At 38.9% G+C, this 18,957-nt stretch overlaps 1 protein-coding gene across 2 annotated transcripts in view; it reads right to left on the bottom strand.

Moving 5' to 3' along the window:
* Positions 1-10,132: 10,132 nt before the first annotated feature.
* tbc1d10aa (TBC1 domain family, member 10Aa) overlaps positions 10,133-18,957 on the bottom strand; it is a 44,795-nt gene continuing 35,970 nt past the window's right edge. For both annotated transcript variants that reach the window (XM_051652993.1, XM_051652994.1), the window contains 5 exons: positions 18,822-18,936; positions 17,168-17,233; positions 14,263-14,452; positions 14,021-14,175; positions 10,133-12,480 (listed from right to left, as the gene is read on the bottom strand). In XM_051652993.1, the coding sequence (XP_051508953.1) occupies positions 11,593-12,480; positions 14,021-14,175; positions 14,263-14,452; positions 17,168-17,233; positions 18,822-18,936 (1,414 nt within the window). In that variant the 3' untranslated portion in view covers positions 10,133-11,592. The remainder of the gene's footprint in view (positions 12,481-14,020; positions 14,176-14,262; positions 14,453-17,167; positions 17,234-18,821; positions 18,937-18,957) is intronic.

Raw genomic sequence — 18,957 nt, forward strand, 5'->3', positions numbered from 1 at the left:
TGAATACGGAAAATTATCAAAACATTTTTTTTGAGAAAGTCTCTGGAGAGTGAATTTTTAGTTTTGTATAATGAAATATAATGAAGTTTTAATGACACTTTGACTCTAACTAACAAGAAATGTTCATTTCCTCATCACTGCTGACACATAAATTGAATTCATTCAATCTTTTACAAATGCAAACACTATCTAGACTTTTAAAAGAGCTTTCAATAGGCCTACATATTCCCTTGGAGCAGATTTAGCTTTCCTGCATTATGTCTAGCTATACCACTCATTTTCAAACAATGTTTTGTAAACTTTGTGGACATTTATGTAAAGTTAGTGGAAGCAGCCGAAAAAGGGCACGCTTGATATTTCTATTAATTCTTCACAGTATCCCCAGTACAGCACCCTTGGGATTCTTGTTTATTGTTCGAATCAAGCTAGAACTGCAGTATGTATTTGAAAGCAGTGGATAACAGTAATCCACAGTCGGCTGTCTTCTGTTTATGTGAATCAGTACTTCAGAGGAGTGCTTTGGGCAATTTAAAAACTGAAAGACTAATACTTCTGCTTTAAAGTTTTTAGGATATGTTTATCAAACATCATTGCATATCAGCCAGTTTTATGGGCTGTTCATGATGTTACATGCCAAGAATGTCTTCAATGTGCTTTAATTCTCACACAGAGACTGGAGTAGAAAACCAGTAACTTGAATGACATAAAAAAGAAAGTTTATATACACTGCAAAGATAGACAATATATACACAACTGTACAACATCACCATGCATTGAAAAGAAATAACAAGAGTTTGAGAAGATACCCTGAAAAATGCACCCTATTTAGGAGATTGCAATTGAATTACAACCCCAATTCCGAAAAAGTTGGGACAGTAAGAATAATGCTAATAAAAACAAAAATGAGTGATTTGCAAATTATAACCCCCCTTTGCTATATTGAAAGCTCTACAACTACGCATAATATGATTCTTTTCCTTGTGAATTTCATTGTTTTTTGAAAATGTACAGTAATTTCAAATCAGATGATTGCAACACGCTCCAAAAAATTTGGGACAGTCCTGTGTTTACCACGGTGTAACATCACCATTTCTTCTAATAACACTTTTTAAGCATTTGTGCACTGAAGACACAAGTTTGTTAAGTTTAGAAAGTGGAATTTCCCCCCAATAATCCATTATGTAGATCTTTAGCTGCACAATTGTACGGGGTCTTCGTTGACGTATTGTGCACTTCATAATGCACCACACATTCTCAATTGGAGACAGGTCAGGACTGCAGGCAGGCCAATCTAGCACCCACACTCTCTGCTTATTGAGCCAGTATGTGGTTTGAAGTTGTCCTGCTGAAAATGCAGCGACGTCCCTGGAAAAGACGGTGCTGGATGGCAGTATATGTTGCTCCAAAATTTGTACATATCTGTCTGCATTCATGGTGTTCTCACAGTGCCATGGGCACTGACACACCCCTGGCCCATACAGACACTGGCTTTTGGACCTGACGCTGATAACAGCTTGGTTGGTCCTTTTCCTCTTTGGCCCGGATAACACGACGGCTGTGTTTTTCAAAAACTTTTTGAAATGTGGACTCTTCAGACCAAAAAACACAGTTCCACTGTTCTACTTTCCATCTAAGATGAGACCGAGCCCAGAGAAGTCGGCAGCATTTACGGACAGTGTTGATGTATGGCTTCTGCTTTGCATAGTAAAGTCTTAACTTGCATCTGTGGATGCAGAGGTGAGTGGTGTTGACTAACAAAGGTTTACTAAAGTTATCCCAAGCCAATGTTCATTATATCCATTACAGATGTATGACTTTTTTAAGACAGTGACGTCCGAGGGATTAGAGATCACGCACATTCAGAAATTGTTTTCGTCTTGCCCTTTACGCACTGAGATTTGACCAGATTCCTTGAATCTATATTGTGCACTGTAGAGGGTGAAATGGCCAAAATCCTTCCTATTTGTCTTTGGGGAACTTCTCAAAGTGCTGGATTATTTGCATCTGTTGGCAAATTGACAAGTCTTGAATGATCCTTGCTCTTGAAGGCCTAGGCTGTTTTTGGAGGCTCCTTATACAGTATACAGTATTATGACACGATTGCCTCACCTGTTTAACATCTCCTGTTTCACATCGTCTTATTTCAACTCGTCAAATTGTTATTAGCCTTAAATTGCCCGTCTCAACTTTTGTGGAGTGTGTTGCAATCATCTGATTTGAAATTACTTTACATAATAAAATAAAATAATTTAAAAAAAATTCACAAGGTAAAACATCATATTATGTGTAGTTGTAGAGCTTTCAGTATAGCAAAGTGTGAGTATAATTTGCAAATCATTCCTTTTTGTTTTTATTAGCATTTTTCAATCTGTCCCAACTTTTTCAGAATTGGGGTTGTAGTATTAACTATTAAACTCACCTGTGCAGTTTGTCCATCCACCTCCAGGGAGAAGACACCGTAAATTAACAGGAAAGACAAAAACTTGCATAGTTAAATGGGCAATTTAGCAGAAAATTTGTATTTGTGGCCTTTATCGATTATCCTAGCCTTTAGATATTGTCTTAAAGGGATAGTTCACCCAAAAATGAAAATTCTCTCATCATTTACTCACCCTCATGCCATCCCAGGTCTGTATGACTTTCTTTTTTCTGCTGAACACAAACAAAGATTTTTATAAGAATATCTCAGCTACGTAGGTGCATTCAATGTAAGTGAATGGTGGCCAGAACTTTGAAGCTCCAAAAGCACACAAAGATAGCATAAAAGTAATCCATATGACTCCAGTGGTTAAATCTATCTTTAGAAGTGATATGATAAGTGTGGGTGAGAAATAGAAAAATATTTAAGTCCTTTTTACTATAAATCTCCACTTTTATTTTCACATTCTTCATGCATATTGCCACCTACTGTGCAGGGAGGAGAATTTATAGTAAAAACTGACTTAAATGTTGATCTCTTTCTCACCCACACCTATCATATTGCTTCTGAAAATATAGATTCAACCACTGGAGTCTTATGGAGTACTTTTATGCTGCATTTGACCTTCTGGCCACCATTAAATGAGAGAATTTTCTTTTCTTTTTACCTCAGTAAACTATCCCTCTAATGCGGGTGGCGCCATATTTAAGTTTTGACGGGAATGAAAACGATGTTCCCGCCAAAAAAATTAGGTTTGTGAATATAAGATATCAGCATCGTATACTATATTACCTCAAACTCTAAGTCTGGAAATAAAAACGGAGGAAGGATGCCATACTTTATCGCAAATTAAAAAGCTTGTTGTTTTTGTAAAGGTGGTTAGAATAAGCAGCAGATGTCAGCTGAGAACTTCATGTAAGAAAAGAGTTCTTAAAGAAGCAATTAATGTAAAGCTTCTGTTGGACCTCAGGCAGGTAGTAGTTGCTGCTGATTTGTGATCAGAAACACCCCATCTTGGACTCAAGATGGCGCCGAGTATGGCTGCTGTGTTGCGAGCTCTGACACAACATGGCAGTGTTTTGTTTGTTTTGTTCACAATTCTTATGTTTTTTGTCTTGGATGTTGTCTGCCTTATTGTCTATGACAGACAAACACTTTTGGACATTGGTTCAGCAATTTCACACCGTAAACTGGACTTCAAACTCCTCAATGCCGACCCGCTGTTTACAAACACGCAAGCGGAGCCCTTTGTCTGGGCAGTCCGGACGCGGAAACGCAGGAGGAAAAGGGGAAACAGAGCCGGCGTTCTCATCAGAGTAAGACGCCGCGCAAATCGACCCCCGCTACCCACTATTCTACTGGCAAATGTTCAGTCTCTGGATAACAAGCTCTGCGAGCTGAAAGCGCGGATCTCTTTCCAACGAGAGACGAGGGACTGCTGCATTATCTGCCTAACAGAAACTTGGATGTCTGCGGAGATTCCAGACTCAGCCATTGAACCCGTGGGGTTCTCCGTGCACCAAGCGGACAGATCAAAAGACCTCTCAGGTAAAAGCAGAGGTGGTGGTGTATGTTTTATGATCAACAAATCCTGGTGTGATCAGAGGAACGTACATTCTATCAAGTCTTTCTGCTCTCCTGATCTGGAATTTCTCATGCTTCTGTGTCGACCATTCTGGCTATCGAGGGAATTCACAGTGGTCATTATCACTGCTGTGTACATTCCCCCACAAGCCGACACAGACCGGGCAATCAAGGAACTGTATGGGAGTATAAGTGAGCAGGAAACCGCGCACACTGAGGCCGCGTTCATTGTGACCGGGGACTTTAATAAAGCCAGTTTCAAATCAATCGCACCAAAATAACACCAGCACATTAGTTTCAACATACGAAGGGACCGGGTTTTGGACCATTGCTACTCTCCCTTCCGGGATGGCTACAAATCCTCCACTTTCGAACCTCCGCTTTCAATTCCGGGAATGCGGAGGAGCATAAACAAGCCGAAAAACTTTCAGAACAGCAAAACGCCAGTACAGGAACAAGATTGAAGGACAGTTTAACACCACCAACTCTAGAAGCATGTGGCAGGGAATTAACACCATCACGGACTTTAAAGGGAATAAAAACTCCGCCATGAACACTGCTGCCTCTCTCCCGGATGAGCTAAATACTTTTTATGCTCATTTTGAGGGAAATAACACCGCCCTCGCGGAGAGAGCTCTTGCGGCCGAAGCTACAGAGGTTAGTTCACTCTCCGTCTCTGTAGTGGATGTAACCCGATCCTTCTGACGGGCGAATATCCGCAAAGCCGCGGGTCCAGACGGCATTCCGGGCCGCGTCATCAGAGCGTGCGCGAACCAGCTGGCTGGTGTTTTTACAGACATTTTCAACCTTTCCCTCTCTTTGTCTGTGGTCCCCACATGCTTTAGAACATCCACCATTGTGCCTGTTCCAAAGCAATCAAAAATAACTTGCTTAAATGACAGGCGTCCTGTTGCTCTGACCCCCATCATCAGCAAATGCTTTGAGAGACTAATCAGAGATTACATCTGCTCTTTGCTGCCTCTCTCTCTTGACCCATTGCAGTTTGCTTACCGCAACAACCGTTCCACTGATGATGCCATTGCATCTACAATACACACTGCTCTCTCCCACCTGGAAAAAAAGAACACTTATGTGAGAATGCTGTTTGTAGACTACAGCTCAGCATTCAACACCATAGTGCCCTCCAAGCTTGATGAGAAACTCCGGGCTCTGGGCTTAAACAGCTCGCTGTGCAGCTGGATCCTGGACTTCCTGTCAAGCAGACGCCAGGTGGTTAGAATGGGCAGCAACATCTCCTCATCACTGACCCTCAACACTGGAGCCCCGCGGGGCTGTGTTCTCAGCCCACTACTGTATTCCTTGTACACACATGACTGTGTGGCAACACATAGCTCCAATGCCATCATTAAGTTTGCTGATGACACGACGATGGTATTTCTGATCACTGACAATGATGAAACAGCCTACAGAGAGGAGGTGCACACTCTGACACACTGGTGTCAGGAGCACAACCTCTCCCTCAACATCAGTAAGACAAAGGAGCTTGTGGTGGACTTCAGAAGAAAAGACAGTCCCTTCACCATCAATGGAGCACCAGTGGAGAGAGTCAGCAGCTTCAAGTTCCTGGGTGTCCACATCACTGAGGAACTCACATGGTCCATCCACACTGAAGTCGTTGTGAAGAAGGCTCATCAGCGCCTCTTCTTTCTGAGACGGCTGAGGAAGTTTGGAATGAACCGCCACATCCTCACACGGTTCTACACCTGCACTGTAGAGAGCATACTGACTGGCTGCATCTCTGCCTGGTACGGCAATAGCACCGCCCACAACCGCAAAGCACTGCAAAGGGTGGTGCGAACTGCCTGACACATCATCAGAGGTGAGCTTCCCTCCCTATAGGAAATATATACAAGGCGGTGTGTGAAAAAAGCTCGGAGGATCATCAGAGACTCCAGCCTCCCGAGCCATGGTCTGCTCTCACTGCTACCATCAGGCAGGCGGTATCGCAGCATCAGGACCCGCACCAGCCGACTCCATGATAGCTTCTTCCCCCAAGCAATCTTACTTTTGAACTCTTGATCTCCCACGATCAAAATACATCAGCACTACTCTTTATTACTCTTATATCTCACACCGGACTGTCATAAATTATATTATTATTATATATATATTCTCTCTTAACAACTTACTATCAACCGACAGCCTGAATGTCAATACAGTACAATACAACCTACAGTACATTCTATTATTTTTTTATTTTTTTTATTGAATAACGTGTATCTATATTGTGTGTATTGTATACTGTACAGTGTATGTTATTATTTGTATATTGTATTGTGTGTAATTATGTGTATAACAGATGTTTAAATTGTGTTGTGTTAATTTGATGTTATTGTAAATTAGTACTGTCTCATCACTGTCATGACTGCTATATTGATCGGAACTGCACCCAAGAATTTCACACACCATTGCACTTGTGTATATGGCTGTGTGACAATAAATGTGATTTGATTTGATTTGATTTGAGATAGCAAACTGACATAGAATCAACATAGAACTGACGTCGATGTCCGAAATCGACGGTCAATGGGATGCACGGAATAAAGCTGGATAAAGTTCCTAGATCACATCTGATTTTCCACAACTCATGTTGTGTGGAGTTCTTTGTATACAGAATGTTCTTGGTCAGATATTTTATCAATGCTTTATCTGCGGAACGATCCAAAGAAACTTTAAACTGCAGTACAGCCCACTGAAGAGACTGTAAGTCACAGCCTCATTGTCATTCTCATTAAAAGATGGCACTAGCATGAATAAGGTCTATAGGGAGGGATTTTGTTCTCCTGAAAAAGTTTGTTCCCTTACAATAGCTTTGCATTCCCTCACAAAATATTAACCATGGTTTTACTACAGTAATCATAGCTGAACTATATTTGTAATGAAACCATAAAGGACACAAAAAACTATGATAAAAAAAAAAAAAAAACATAATTTTGTGGTTTCTCGTTTTACTTCAAATATCATAGTTCAACTATGGTTACTGTAGTAAAACCATGGTTACCCATTAAAATTAAACATTGCTTTACTATAGAAACCCTTGTTTAACCATGGTACTTTTCATAAAACTGTAACCAGGGTTCCCACAAAAAAAAAAAAAAAAAAAAAAAGGTTACTACAGTTTGCAATACTACTGTAGTAAAACCATGATTAATTTATTGCTTGAAAGTACAAAACATAATGCAAAATTATTCCAGAAAGGGGCTCTGTATGAAGTAACTGTGAGTAAATGTGAGAGATTATGAGTAAATGACAGTATTTTTTTTTTAACTATCCCGCACACAGTAGGCACATTATAAAGAATTGATATCCTTGAAATTAGAGGGCAGAAAAAAAAAAAAAAGGATAAAATCTTTCCTTTGCAATTAAAGGATTAGTTCTCCCAAAGATTATAATTCTCTAATCATTTACTCATCCTTATGTCATCTCAAACTTGTATTACTTTCTTCCGCGGACACTATATTTTAATGAACAAGTCGATAATTAAAATGTTTTTAACCTTAAATCGCCACTTCCGGCCAGTGCTGGGATGCTGGTTGAATTGACATAACTCTCGTGTAACGTTCATTCCTCTGTTGTTAAAGTGGCGCTTCCGACTTCTCACATGAACAGGCCAATGCGCTTACGTCATGTGACAGCTAGGTGAGTGCTGGCAAGCAGCAATTATTGTTATTATTATTATTTTTTTTTACAGTTAATACAGTTTTATATATCGATTTGTTTCTTACACTAACCTATCGATTCACTTCAGAAGACATTAATTGATCGACTGGAGTCGCATGGATTACTTTTATGCTGCCTAAATGTGACTTTTGGACCGTCAAAGTTTGCAACCTGTTTACTTCCATTATAAGGACAAACAGCTCAGATCTTCTAAAAATCTTCATTTGTGTTCTGCTGAGGAAATGAAGTCATATATCTGGATTGATATGAAGTTGAGTAAATGATGAGAGAATTCTGATTTTTGGGTGAACTATTCCTTTATGAATGTAAATTCTAGAATTATACAGAAATAACAAGTTATTCTTTTTCTTTAATTTTAACTCCACCCTGTCAAACATTGTCTTGTGATATTTACGGTTGGTATGGCAGAGAATAATGCATTTTAAATGTACATTATATTGTAACTTGAGACGTATACCTTTACAATGCTCATTTGGGCCTCGATGGCGAACATTAGGGCACATAAGGCCACAGGGTTTGTCCCAGAAATTAAAACACAGTATTTGAGAATGTAATGACAGTTTACTCAGTATGGCATTCGCGAGCGGAATTCAGACAAATGAATAGACTAAAGTTGAATTTGAAATAAATATGACAATTATCACTGTGAAATTGACTAAGTTTAAGTTGCCACTGTACAACAACTGTCCAACATGGTGAATTATCAACATTCACCAAAGAGTTACCTGCTGCCCTCACGGAAGATTGGCCGTGGGCAAACAGGGCATTTAATGACAAGATTATGAAGCAGGAACATTTTTAAAACACTAAAGGATAACACATTTCAACTCAAAAGTGATATTCAATGACAGATGGACAAATCACTGTGTAAAATGATGAATAAAAATACATTTATGACAACTGATCTCGACTTTCACAATTAGGGTTGCCATCCTAATATTCCCGTATTTAAAGATGAAATGATGCAATTTGTCCAGTATTTAAGCTGGTCAGATGGCGTCACGGTGAAATCGTTCCAGATCGCCAATTTAACACTGATATAAGTTGAAAAATTTGCCTACGTAAGGGACCCTCTGAAAAGTCCACACATTGTGCTAAAACGTGTAAATACTGTTGAGGGTGTGGTAAGGGACCGTCTGAAAAGTCCACACATTGTGCTAAAACTGTTGAGGTGTGGTAAGGGACCGTCTGAAAAGTCCACACATTGTGCTAAAACGTGCTAATACTGTTGAGGGTGTGGTAAGGGACCGTCTGAAAAGTCCACACATTGTGCTAAAACGTGTTAATACTGTTGAGGTTGTGGTAAGGGACCGTCTGAAAAGTCCACACATTGTGCTAAAACTGTTGAGGTGTTGTAAGGGACTGTCTGAAAAGTCCACACATTGTGCTAAAAAGTGCTAATAATGTTGAGGGTGTAGTAAGGGACCGTCTGAAAAGTCCACACATTGTGCTAAAACGTGCTATTACTGTTGAGGGTGTGGTAAGGGACCATCTGAAAAGTCCACACATTGTGCTAAAACTGTTGAGGTGTGGTAAGGGACCGTCTGAAAAGTCCACACATTGTGCTAAAACGTGCTAATACTGTTGAGGGTGTGGTAAAGGACCGTCTGAAAAGTCCACACATTGTGCTAAAACGTGTTAATACTGTTGAGGTTGTGGTAAGGGACCGTCTGAAAAGTCCACACATTGTGCTAAAACTGTTGAGGTGTGGTAAGGGACTGTCTGAAAAGTCCACACATTGTGCTAAAAAGTGCTAATAATGTTGAGGGTGTAGTAAGGGACCGTCTGAAAAGTCCACACATTGTGCTAAAACGGGCTAATACTGTTGAGGGTGTGGTAAGGGACCATCTGAAATGTCCACACATTGTGCTAAAACTGTTGAGGTGTGGTAAGGGACTGTCTGAAAAGTCCACAAATGGTGGTAAAACTGTGGATTTTTTTCTAAATAAATGTTCAAAAAGATCAAACAATGTATGAATACAATCATAAAGACAAGTACAGGTGAAGGAAAAAAATTAAAATAAATAAAAATTATAAAAAATGTATAAACCATCCAAAATGTATACATAAATAAGATAAAGACAAGTAACTGATTTAAGTGTCCCTTATTTTAAAACTTCAAAAGTGGCAACCCATTCACAATCAAAAACAGACGTTGAATCGACGCCTGCTTGCTATCTGGGAAGGGTTTAGGCCTCTGATAGAGAAAAGTAAAACGCTCTCTATTTTGCCACTTAGCGCCGGGCATCACAGATGACCCTGAGCATTTCAATTTCGGTTTACAACAACCTCTTTGATGGCTTTCCTTTACGGTAAAGCACGGCAGTGACAGAAAGCAGACACGTTCTGTGACTCCGTAGGAAATGGCGCCATCTTCCTACAAGTTGAATGCAAAAGGCACAATTAAATACATTCAAACTGTCTGATTATAAGTGCTTTTATTTGTACAAAATCTACATACGGCTTGAGTCAGTTGCTGAGGATAGGTTATATATTAGATATACAAATAAAAGTGAAACTTTACAGAGCTTTTGCCAAAGTCAGTTTTAAGCATACATTACAAAAAAATAAAAATAAAAATAAAAAAAAATCAAACAGTGCTCCCATGATTTTAAAGAAAGAGAGGAGAATACTATATGATTGCAGTTGACAATCACGAAATAGTGTCGGAATGTTTCAGCTATTAATAAAATGTAATGAAAATAAACTGTATAACTCCCTATAACATTTGACCAAGTGTCCATGGCCAACACAGCAACTGTTTTAGCTGTGCTTTGTAACATACCTCTATTCACATACAATGTTTGTTTTGTACAAATAAGTTTGTATATATAAAAAAAAAAATCCCAAATGTAACAGGTTAACTTCCTCGAAGCTTCAGTGATTGAAATGAATCAGTTGCGAGACAAATGTGCCATCTGGTGGCCTGAGATGGAAGAGATTTATAGTCACAAAACAATAAATACTTCTGATGCTTTACAGGAGTACTGCAACACTTTCCAACATCATGTCTATTTCATGATTAATATAAATTAAATGAGCTATGCTGTTCATAAAATGCCAAGGAATTTTCCTTTAGATTAAAACTTGAGCCTTGAAACTTATTTTCTGTTTACTCATAATGTACATGATGTTGAAAAATGCAATGTTTCATTGTTCTTTATAGAATGAAAATTATGTTAAAAAACAATTAGTGAGGCTGCAAGTTAAAAAAAAAAAAAAAAAAAAAAAACTCTTATAATAGCGGTAAACAAATTGGTTACAAATGCAAGACTGTTAGGCTTGAAAGTCATACATTTCATTACAGAACTCTTGCAACATAATGACCTAATATTGTTAAGCAGCAAATAACACAGTAACTGAAATACTACCCAAACATATGCGATTATAAAGTCTGTTCTGCTTAAGATAATGATTGAAGAATAATGTAAGTACAGGTTACTTTGCTTCAATTATCCAATATGTTTCCAATCTTTATGAGGAATGTTCTGCATACACTGTGGACTGTGCAGTCCACAATTAAACAGCACTGAGAAAATAGGCTGTTTGTTTAACTGGAGATAAATAAAGATTTGGAGATCTTTTTGTTATTCGATCCTTCCTTTTATCATTCAGATTTCTGTTTCGAAAGTCTTCAAATCGATAGCTGATGGCTTCCAAACATTGAAGGTAAAGGTTCTTGTGATGGGGTGAAAAAATACTGTATCCGTTGACCCCAAATTCTCACTCTCACCCAAAGTCATTAATTAAAAACATCAAAATACATTCATAATTTTCCTCCATCTTGCACTCATCCTTTTTTCCCCCACAGTCATAAAACTTTTGCTGGTTCGCAATACTGAATTCTCCCTGAACGTTCTATTTGAGTATTTTGTGGTAATCGTGAGCTACAGGTAAGTGTCCTCAGAACCCACACTCTCACATGAGTTATCTAAACTGGGAACTTTGAGAGCAGCAACAGAGTCCCCATTCACAGGTGTGCCATGTGGAAGGAGCGGAGTTGAGTCTGTAGTGGGGAGATGATCCATAAGATGGGCTGAGTTGTTGGTATTGGTTGAGGGAGTTGAGTCTTTGGGATAGGGAACTGGTTCTACAGCCACTGCAAGAGAACTGGAAGAGATAGGGATCTGTGTCAGGTGTACAGGTTTGGGGTCTGGAGAAGTTAAGCAAGGAGGTGGGGTACGAGAGAGACTTGGAGATGGCTGGAGTTGTGGTGCTTGAGACAGATGCATGGTTGGGAGCAAAGGAGGATTATTGGGGGAAGGATCTGGAGGAGATTGTGAGTGTTTCTCAGTGGGAGGTACTGCCTTCCCAGCTGGTGTCTTTTCTGGTGTAGTAAGTGAGGTTTGCTGTAGTGATGGAGGATGGTCTTTGTGTAGATTGTTTGAAGGTGTCTGCTTGGGTTGGGCTTTTTCTAGAGCTTGCAGCTCAGGCTGACTGTTGAGAGGGGCTGGAGGGGTTAGTTTGGGGTCTGTAGGTAAGCCATAGGGGTTTTGGATGCCCAGATTAGGAACGGGGGCTTTTCGTATAGTGCTTCTTTTCCTGATGCGAGTGAATTCAGGGTTAGTTTCTGAGAGCAGGGGATACTGGACAATGATGGTGGGTTGCTGGCGAAGGTCTTGGCGGGTGTGAGGCTCAGCAGCCATGATGGCTTGTGTGCCGTGCATTCTGGGAGCGGACTTGTAGCTGAGCTCACCATGAGTTTTTCGCCAGCGCTTGAGCTGTATGCGGTGCTCTCGCTCGACATCCCGAGCAGATATGGGCAACTCCAACACCTGCATTTGGAGAAGTTAAGCATTATCATCACGGTTTATTAGCCTTATTTTGATGTCCAATGTCATAATCAGCAATCAGTATATTTACATGCACTTTAAAAGTTCGATTTAAGTCAGACTAAATCAATAATTCATCTTTTGTAATGTTTTTTGTGAAGTCAGACTAACAGACCTAGATAATGTGATTGTAGCTCGATACTGTTCATCAGATGTTTTTTGTTTTTGGCACAATTCTGAGTAAACTCTAGATACTGTTGTGCGTGAAAATCCCAAGAGATAAGCAGTTACAGAAATACTAAAACCAGCCTATCAGGCACCAACAATCATGCCACAGTCAAAATCACTGAGATAAATTTTCTCCCCATTCTGATGGTTGATGTGAACATTAACTGAAGCTCATGACCTGTATCTCCATGATTTTATTAATTACACTGCTGCCACATTATTGGCTGATTAGATAATCGCATGAATAAGTAGGTGTACAGGTGTTCCTAATAAAGTGGTTGGTGAGTGTATATTGTAACATCAAATCGCAATATTTTAAAATTGTAAAACATTGAATCGGCAACTAAATATCGTTTGGGAGGTCTGTGGCAATTCCCATCCCTGACACATTGTGTTAGTTATACTTGGACAACAAGATGAAGACTATTTCGACTTCACAAAAACCCACTGTAGCTCGATTATTACAGTTTATGTAAGCGGTACTGACTGTTATCATCTGCAGCAACATCACCAAAATTAGCAACATCTTTCACATGCATGAAATCAACAGGTTTACACAGGAAAAAGAAAAGTAATGTTGTATTCCATTCAACTCTGTTTGCCTGAATCTCCATCTGCCTACTTGTAGAAGATCAACAGACTGCCACCTGAAGTCTGCCTGTCAAGTTGGAAAATTGTGCAGAAAACTACAACCCTGGCTTTGCAGATTTACAGTTATATAACATCACATGAACATGCGGTACCCAGAAAGATGCCTGCTTGTCCACCATCGGGCTTAACAGTTATGAGCACAGTGAGTACCAGTTCCAGTTGCATTTCCCCTTGAACACAGTTTGGTACGATTGCAAACTGTTCCCTGCCCGGATTTCTCAGCATGGTTAGCCAACCTTATTCAGGACAGAGAACTGTGCTGAAGGAACGTCTTCACTATAGTGGCAACTCAAGATTGGTCACTTGCGCAGTCCATTCTAATCCTGATTTCGCAGCACCACAATGGCAAAAGATAACCGTGCAAATAAACCCCAATCGGTACAAAACGGCACAATTCAACAACAGTAACTGTTCTATCTGATGGTGGAAAGCGGCAAATGGGTGAAAGTTTCGATATAATGATATAACCTGTCTAGCAAACGTTTGTAAATGATCTTTTCTGATGATAATCATACACCTGCAAACAAGTGCAAGAATCGGTTACTTCTTACATCATATTCCAAGCCACAAACAACAGAATCAGGTAAGAAAATTCCATATCCTACTTTGAATGGAACTCAGCATAACCCAGTGAAGTAAAATCAGTGTTAAGAGAGTGTGCTACCTGATTTATGAGAAAGCCCTCTTGCATGTATCGTGGCTCCAAGGCCCTGAGAAGCTCCATAGTCTCATATTGACCAGGACAAGCCTTCAGCTTCTCCCGAGATCCAAGCATGCACCTCAGCAACACCAGCCCAACACGGAATATTATCTTCACACCTATTGAAGGTCAAAGAGCATGCGAGATATACTGTCAGCTATACATAAAGCTATGTGTTTTTGTGGTAGCATGGTAGGGGATCTCACCATCACACAAGAACATGTCCCACACTCGTAGCACAGAGGACCAGGGTAGAGTTCTGGAAAATGCACACATAAACCACTCCGTCATGTAGAGAATGGGCTCTATCTTGTGCTTCTCAAGGTGCCGATATGCCACAGGACTCACATGCTTTAATAATGCATTTAAGATCTCCCCATCCAACTGTATGGCCTCCTAATTATACACAAGAACAAAATGTTATTAAGGTGAGGTTTTGAGTAAACAGTCATTCTCTTTTGATTAAATAACTCGCAGGTCAATCAGGCAGTTATTTGATACTACAGCAGCAATTCCACATTCAATAATGTAAGAAAGCAAGCAGGGGCGTTGTTTAGATCTGAATTAAATTTGTAGTTTGGAAAGTCAAAAAGCCAACAGGGACTTCTTGATTTACTTCTCTACATTTGCTCTGCTTGCATCACTTTTGACCAAAGTAAAAAAGAAGTTTTGTTTTGATTTTACGACTACCTACGGTACATTTTGATTTGGAAACATTATTCAATGTCTGCATATGAATAGAATGTCAACTATGTTGAACAATGAAATACACCCATTACTTAAGAACCAGAGAATGTATTGGAGCAACCCAAATTAGGTTTTTATTACCCAAAACTATGAAGTACATAATATTTAGGCTTGGTTTATGCTGCTCTTTAACATCTAGGTTCTATTAACTGGTTGTAAAGTGTAGGCCCTATATAATGCGCAGTGTGCATTTGTTGTTGTTGTTGGATTTTCTAATCATACAGGCAATAAATAATAAAACTTCAGCTAGATCTAAAACATCTTCTTTTTGATCTGATAAGTAGTAATTAGTGCTGTCAGTCGATACATTTTTATAATTGCGATTAAATCGCATAATTTTTTGTAGTCATTCGCAACTAATTACAGATTTTGAAAGTGCTGAAATTTGACACATATGTATGTATATATACACACTAACACACAGTATATATATGAATGCATTGATATCGCCATGGCACACTGTGCGACATTATGTTAGACTGCACGATACACATCATAGCCGGCTGTGGTCCCAATCTTCCTGATCAGTGAACATGACTCACGTTACGGGAGTGTTGCGGAATAGAAGCGAAATGGCGAACTTTTCCCACCACGAAGGAGCATTTTTTTTCTCTCTCTGAAAGTCAGGACATCAGCATTTCCGTTGCTCTATCACTGCATCACGAGCATAGGCTAACATTTACAAGAAAGATAGATTTTGTCAACTAGGCCTATAATAAGAAAGCCTGATCACAAATATAGAAAATTACAGATGTTGAGAATGAACGTGAGTGCGGGAGGTAGATTACAGTAATAATGAGCTACCACAAGCAAATATTCATTGTGGAAATAAAAAGACTTGTGGCCAGAAAAATTTCAATCACACTGGGGAAAACAAAAAAGGTGGGTTATAGTACGTCTTTCTCCTCCTTTTGATTAGTAACCTATAGGCCACGCAAAATTTTGAAAATTCATATAGGCTGATAAAATATCATGCTTGCAAATTCCCTATGGATGATGCACAAACATGACATAGATTCCTACAATTTTATCCAACTATATCTGCTGATTTGGATTAAAATGTCCCATTAATACTTACCAATATAAATTATTCAATCTTTCTATTTTATTTTATTTATTTATAAATAAAATTGGAGTGGTGTAAATCTTAACTAAAGAAGTTTACAGATGTTTGAAGTAAATTTATTGAAAGTAATATAGTAATTAAAATAATGTTGTAAAGAAAATGCATGATAAATGTAAAAAAAATGCAATCATTTATTTTCGTTTTGTAAGCTCTGTATTTATTTAATTCAGAGAATAATGCTTTCATATTGCTGACATGTTACACTTTTCTCCAAGTATTTTCTGCTTATTTATTAATTAATTTTTTTAATATAAAATGAAAAGAAAAAAAAACATTGAAAGTGCTTGAGTAGAGTGATAACTGGGCACAAATGTTGCTATGGTGGTGCAAAAGCAGAGCAGGTTTCTTTCCAAGTGAATTAGAGTGTGAGAGGGGAGCGGAATATCTCATCTGGCCATCGTAATAGCAGTCACACTACACGGCTGCGATGCAAAATTTCTGACACTGCCAGAACTTCGTCGGAGGCTGAAGATCATTGCAAAGGCTATTAATTGGCCGTCTGTGAACATATCACACTGAACGTTGTAAGATTACTGATTTTGCCCTGCGACGACAGAAATCCTTTAGGATTCCCGAAATTTGTCTCAGACGGCAGAATCGTGGCCAAAATCGTACAGTGTACTTAAGTGAAAGAACTAGTCTACACATAGGTTGCATATTGATTGCAATAGGCATTTAATCTCTTAAACTCTCATCCTCCACAATATTAATCTGCCGGTAAACTGTGGCTATCCGCTTTGCAACAGCAATCGTGAAGCCACGTTCTTGAATCGCGTCAGGGCATCAATGCCAGCGTCAAGCGCCGCTTTGAACTCCACATGAAAAGTGCTTGCAGACAAAAACATCTTATTCTGCATTTTGGTGATGGTTAAGATTTGCCGTGCTTCTGTGGTAATTAAAATGCACCTTACATAGGCTGAAAAATCAAGTCCCATCTGGGATTGTTTTGTACATCAAATTGCGTTAAGAGGTCCTTTCTCTATCATTTTATCACTGACACGGAAACGCTGTTGTGTGTGTGTTTGTGGCGTCCAGTGTAATGACACATCACAAAGGTTCTGCCCTTCCAACCAGTGTTTATGCTGGTTTATGCCTTATTAACAGAAAAAGCTTAATTCATGATTAAGAAAAATGACCGCATTGAACTTTAATTAATTGCGTATGTTAACGCGTTAATTCTGACAGCTCTAGTAGTTATATTTCTTTCTCACATAGCAAGTAACATTTAGAGGTCTTACCAGGCCTGCACTGTAGTATCCAGGGAGATACTTCTCACAAATCTGAACCAGACCCCAAAATGCATCCTGAAAACAAATAAACCAACAGAAAGAAACATGAATTTATCATGTCAGTCATTACACCATTCAGTTCATCACAATGTGCATAGTGCATCAAGCCTACAGCAGTTATTTGCCTTATGGCTTATTTGAATTACTGTAATAAGTCGTAACAAATGTTGTTGCAGACCAGGGTTTGGGTGACCACAAAATTTTCAAAATATGGTGCACACCAAGGAACCACACTCAAGGTAGCATCCATGGTTGATGTGAACACAATCCAGAAGTAAACAGTTGATATTGATTACCTATATTTTGCATTGTTGGTCACCAACATTTTGGTAGTTACACCAATTAATCAAAGTCAAAGAGACTTACAGATTTTGATAAAATCATGTTGGTGATGTTTTTGGAAAACAATGTAAAAAGCAAACCAGCAGGGGCAGAAGGAGTGGGGACAATCTGGATTCAAACAAATGTACCAAGTGTGATAAAGACGTTAAATGCTGTGCTGAAACTAGGGTACCACATTTTCTACTCCGATCCAATATCTGAAATCTCAGAAACGGCCGATACCGATCGAATACCAGTGTTGTTTTTTGGCATAATTAATTTAGAATATCTTTACATGATCGTGTGGAACTAATTGGGAGTACTCTTTTATATGTAAAGAATCACAAACCTCTAACGCCACATTATTTCAATATAAATGTATAGCCTGTTAAGAAAAACTTTACTGTTAACTAGTCAGCAAATTTAAATGTAATTCCAGTCTAGGTCTTCAGTAAAAAAGAAGCAAGTTTTCTTTGCAAAATTACAAGTATCTGGACTTTAAAATATTCAGATCTCTGTTTTGTTCAATTTAGTTCAGTTCACATTTCATTAAAGTTATTTTTGGAACCCATTCAATATGGTTATAATTTGTAAACAAATAATAATGATAATAATAATAAATTATTATTGACTTTTAGAATTTTAAATACAACAGTAATATACTGTATTTCAGTCATACACAACTTTAAAACCCACAGGCTTTTATTTTGACGGGTGGAACACTCCTGTATGTAGGCTAGTTCACAGTAGTTTAATTCACTTCTTATTCAAATTCTGTTAAAATACACCTCTGCTGCCGTTATTAATGCATATTATAAATTAACTCGAACTATTGAGCATCTACATACGAGATGTTTTTGAGTATCGTTCAAATATTGCACACCGCTGAAGGCTGAAAATAGCTGCATCACCATCCTGCGTGTGGTTGTGTGTGTGTGTCAACAGAGCAGCACCATTCACTTACGCGCTGCGCATGCATATTATATATTTACTTATTAAACACAGCCTTTTGTGATTCACAGAGCTATCGCACGTCTTCAAGTGGCTTTGAATAAAATTCACAAGTCATATGAACTTCTTTAATGGTGTTTTTAATGGTTCTTTTATGTCATTTTTGGAGCTTGACAGTAACGAACATGACTAACACACAGTATTGGATTTGGATCAGGCTCGTCGGACCGATACCCGATTCGTCTAAAATTGTCAGTATCGGAGCTGATACCGATCCAGGTATAGGATCGGTGCATCCCTAGCTGAAACTCTAGAAGGTGTTGAGTTTAACCTCTGCGGGCATGTGCATCAAAAGCACTGCTGCTATTGGAGCCTGTGCTTGGCAGTAACCCTCATCTGGCTTGTACAGGGTGTAAGCCTTCAACACTCGGAAGAGGTCCTGCTGCCTGTTCAAACATACACAAAAA

This window comes from Myxocyprinus asiaticus, chromosome 24 (genome assembly GCF_019703515.2).
Source record: "Myxocyprinus asiaticus isolate MX2 ecotype Aquarium Trade chromosome 24, UBuf_Myxa_2, whole genome shotgun sequence".
NCBI classification, from domain to species: domain Eukaryota; kingdom Metazoa; phylum Chordata; class Actinopteri; order Cypriniformes; family Catostomidae; genus Myxocyprinus; species Myxocyprinus asiaticus.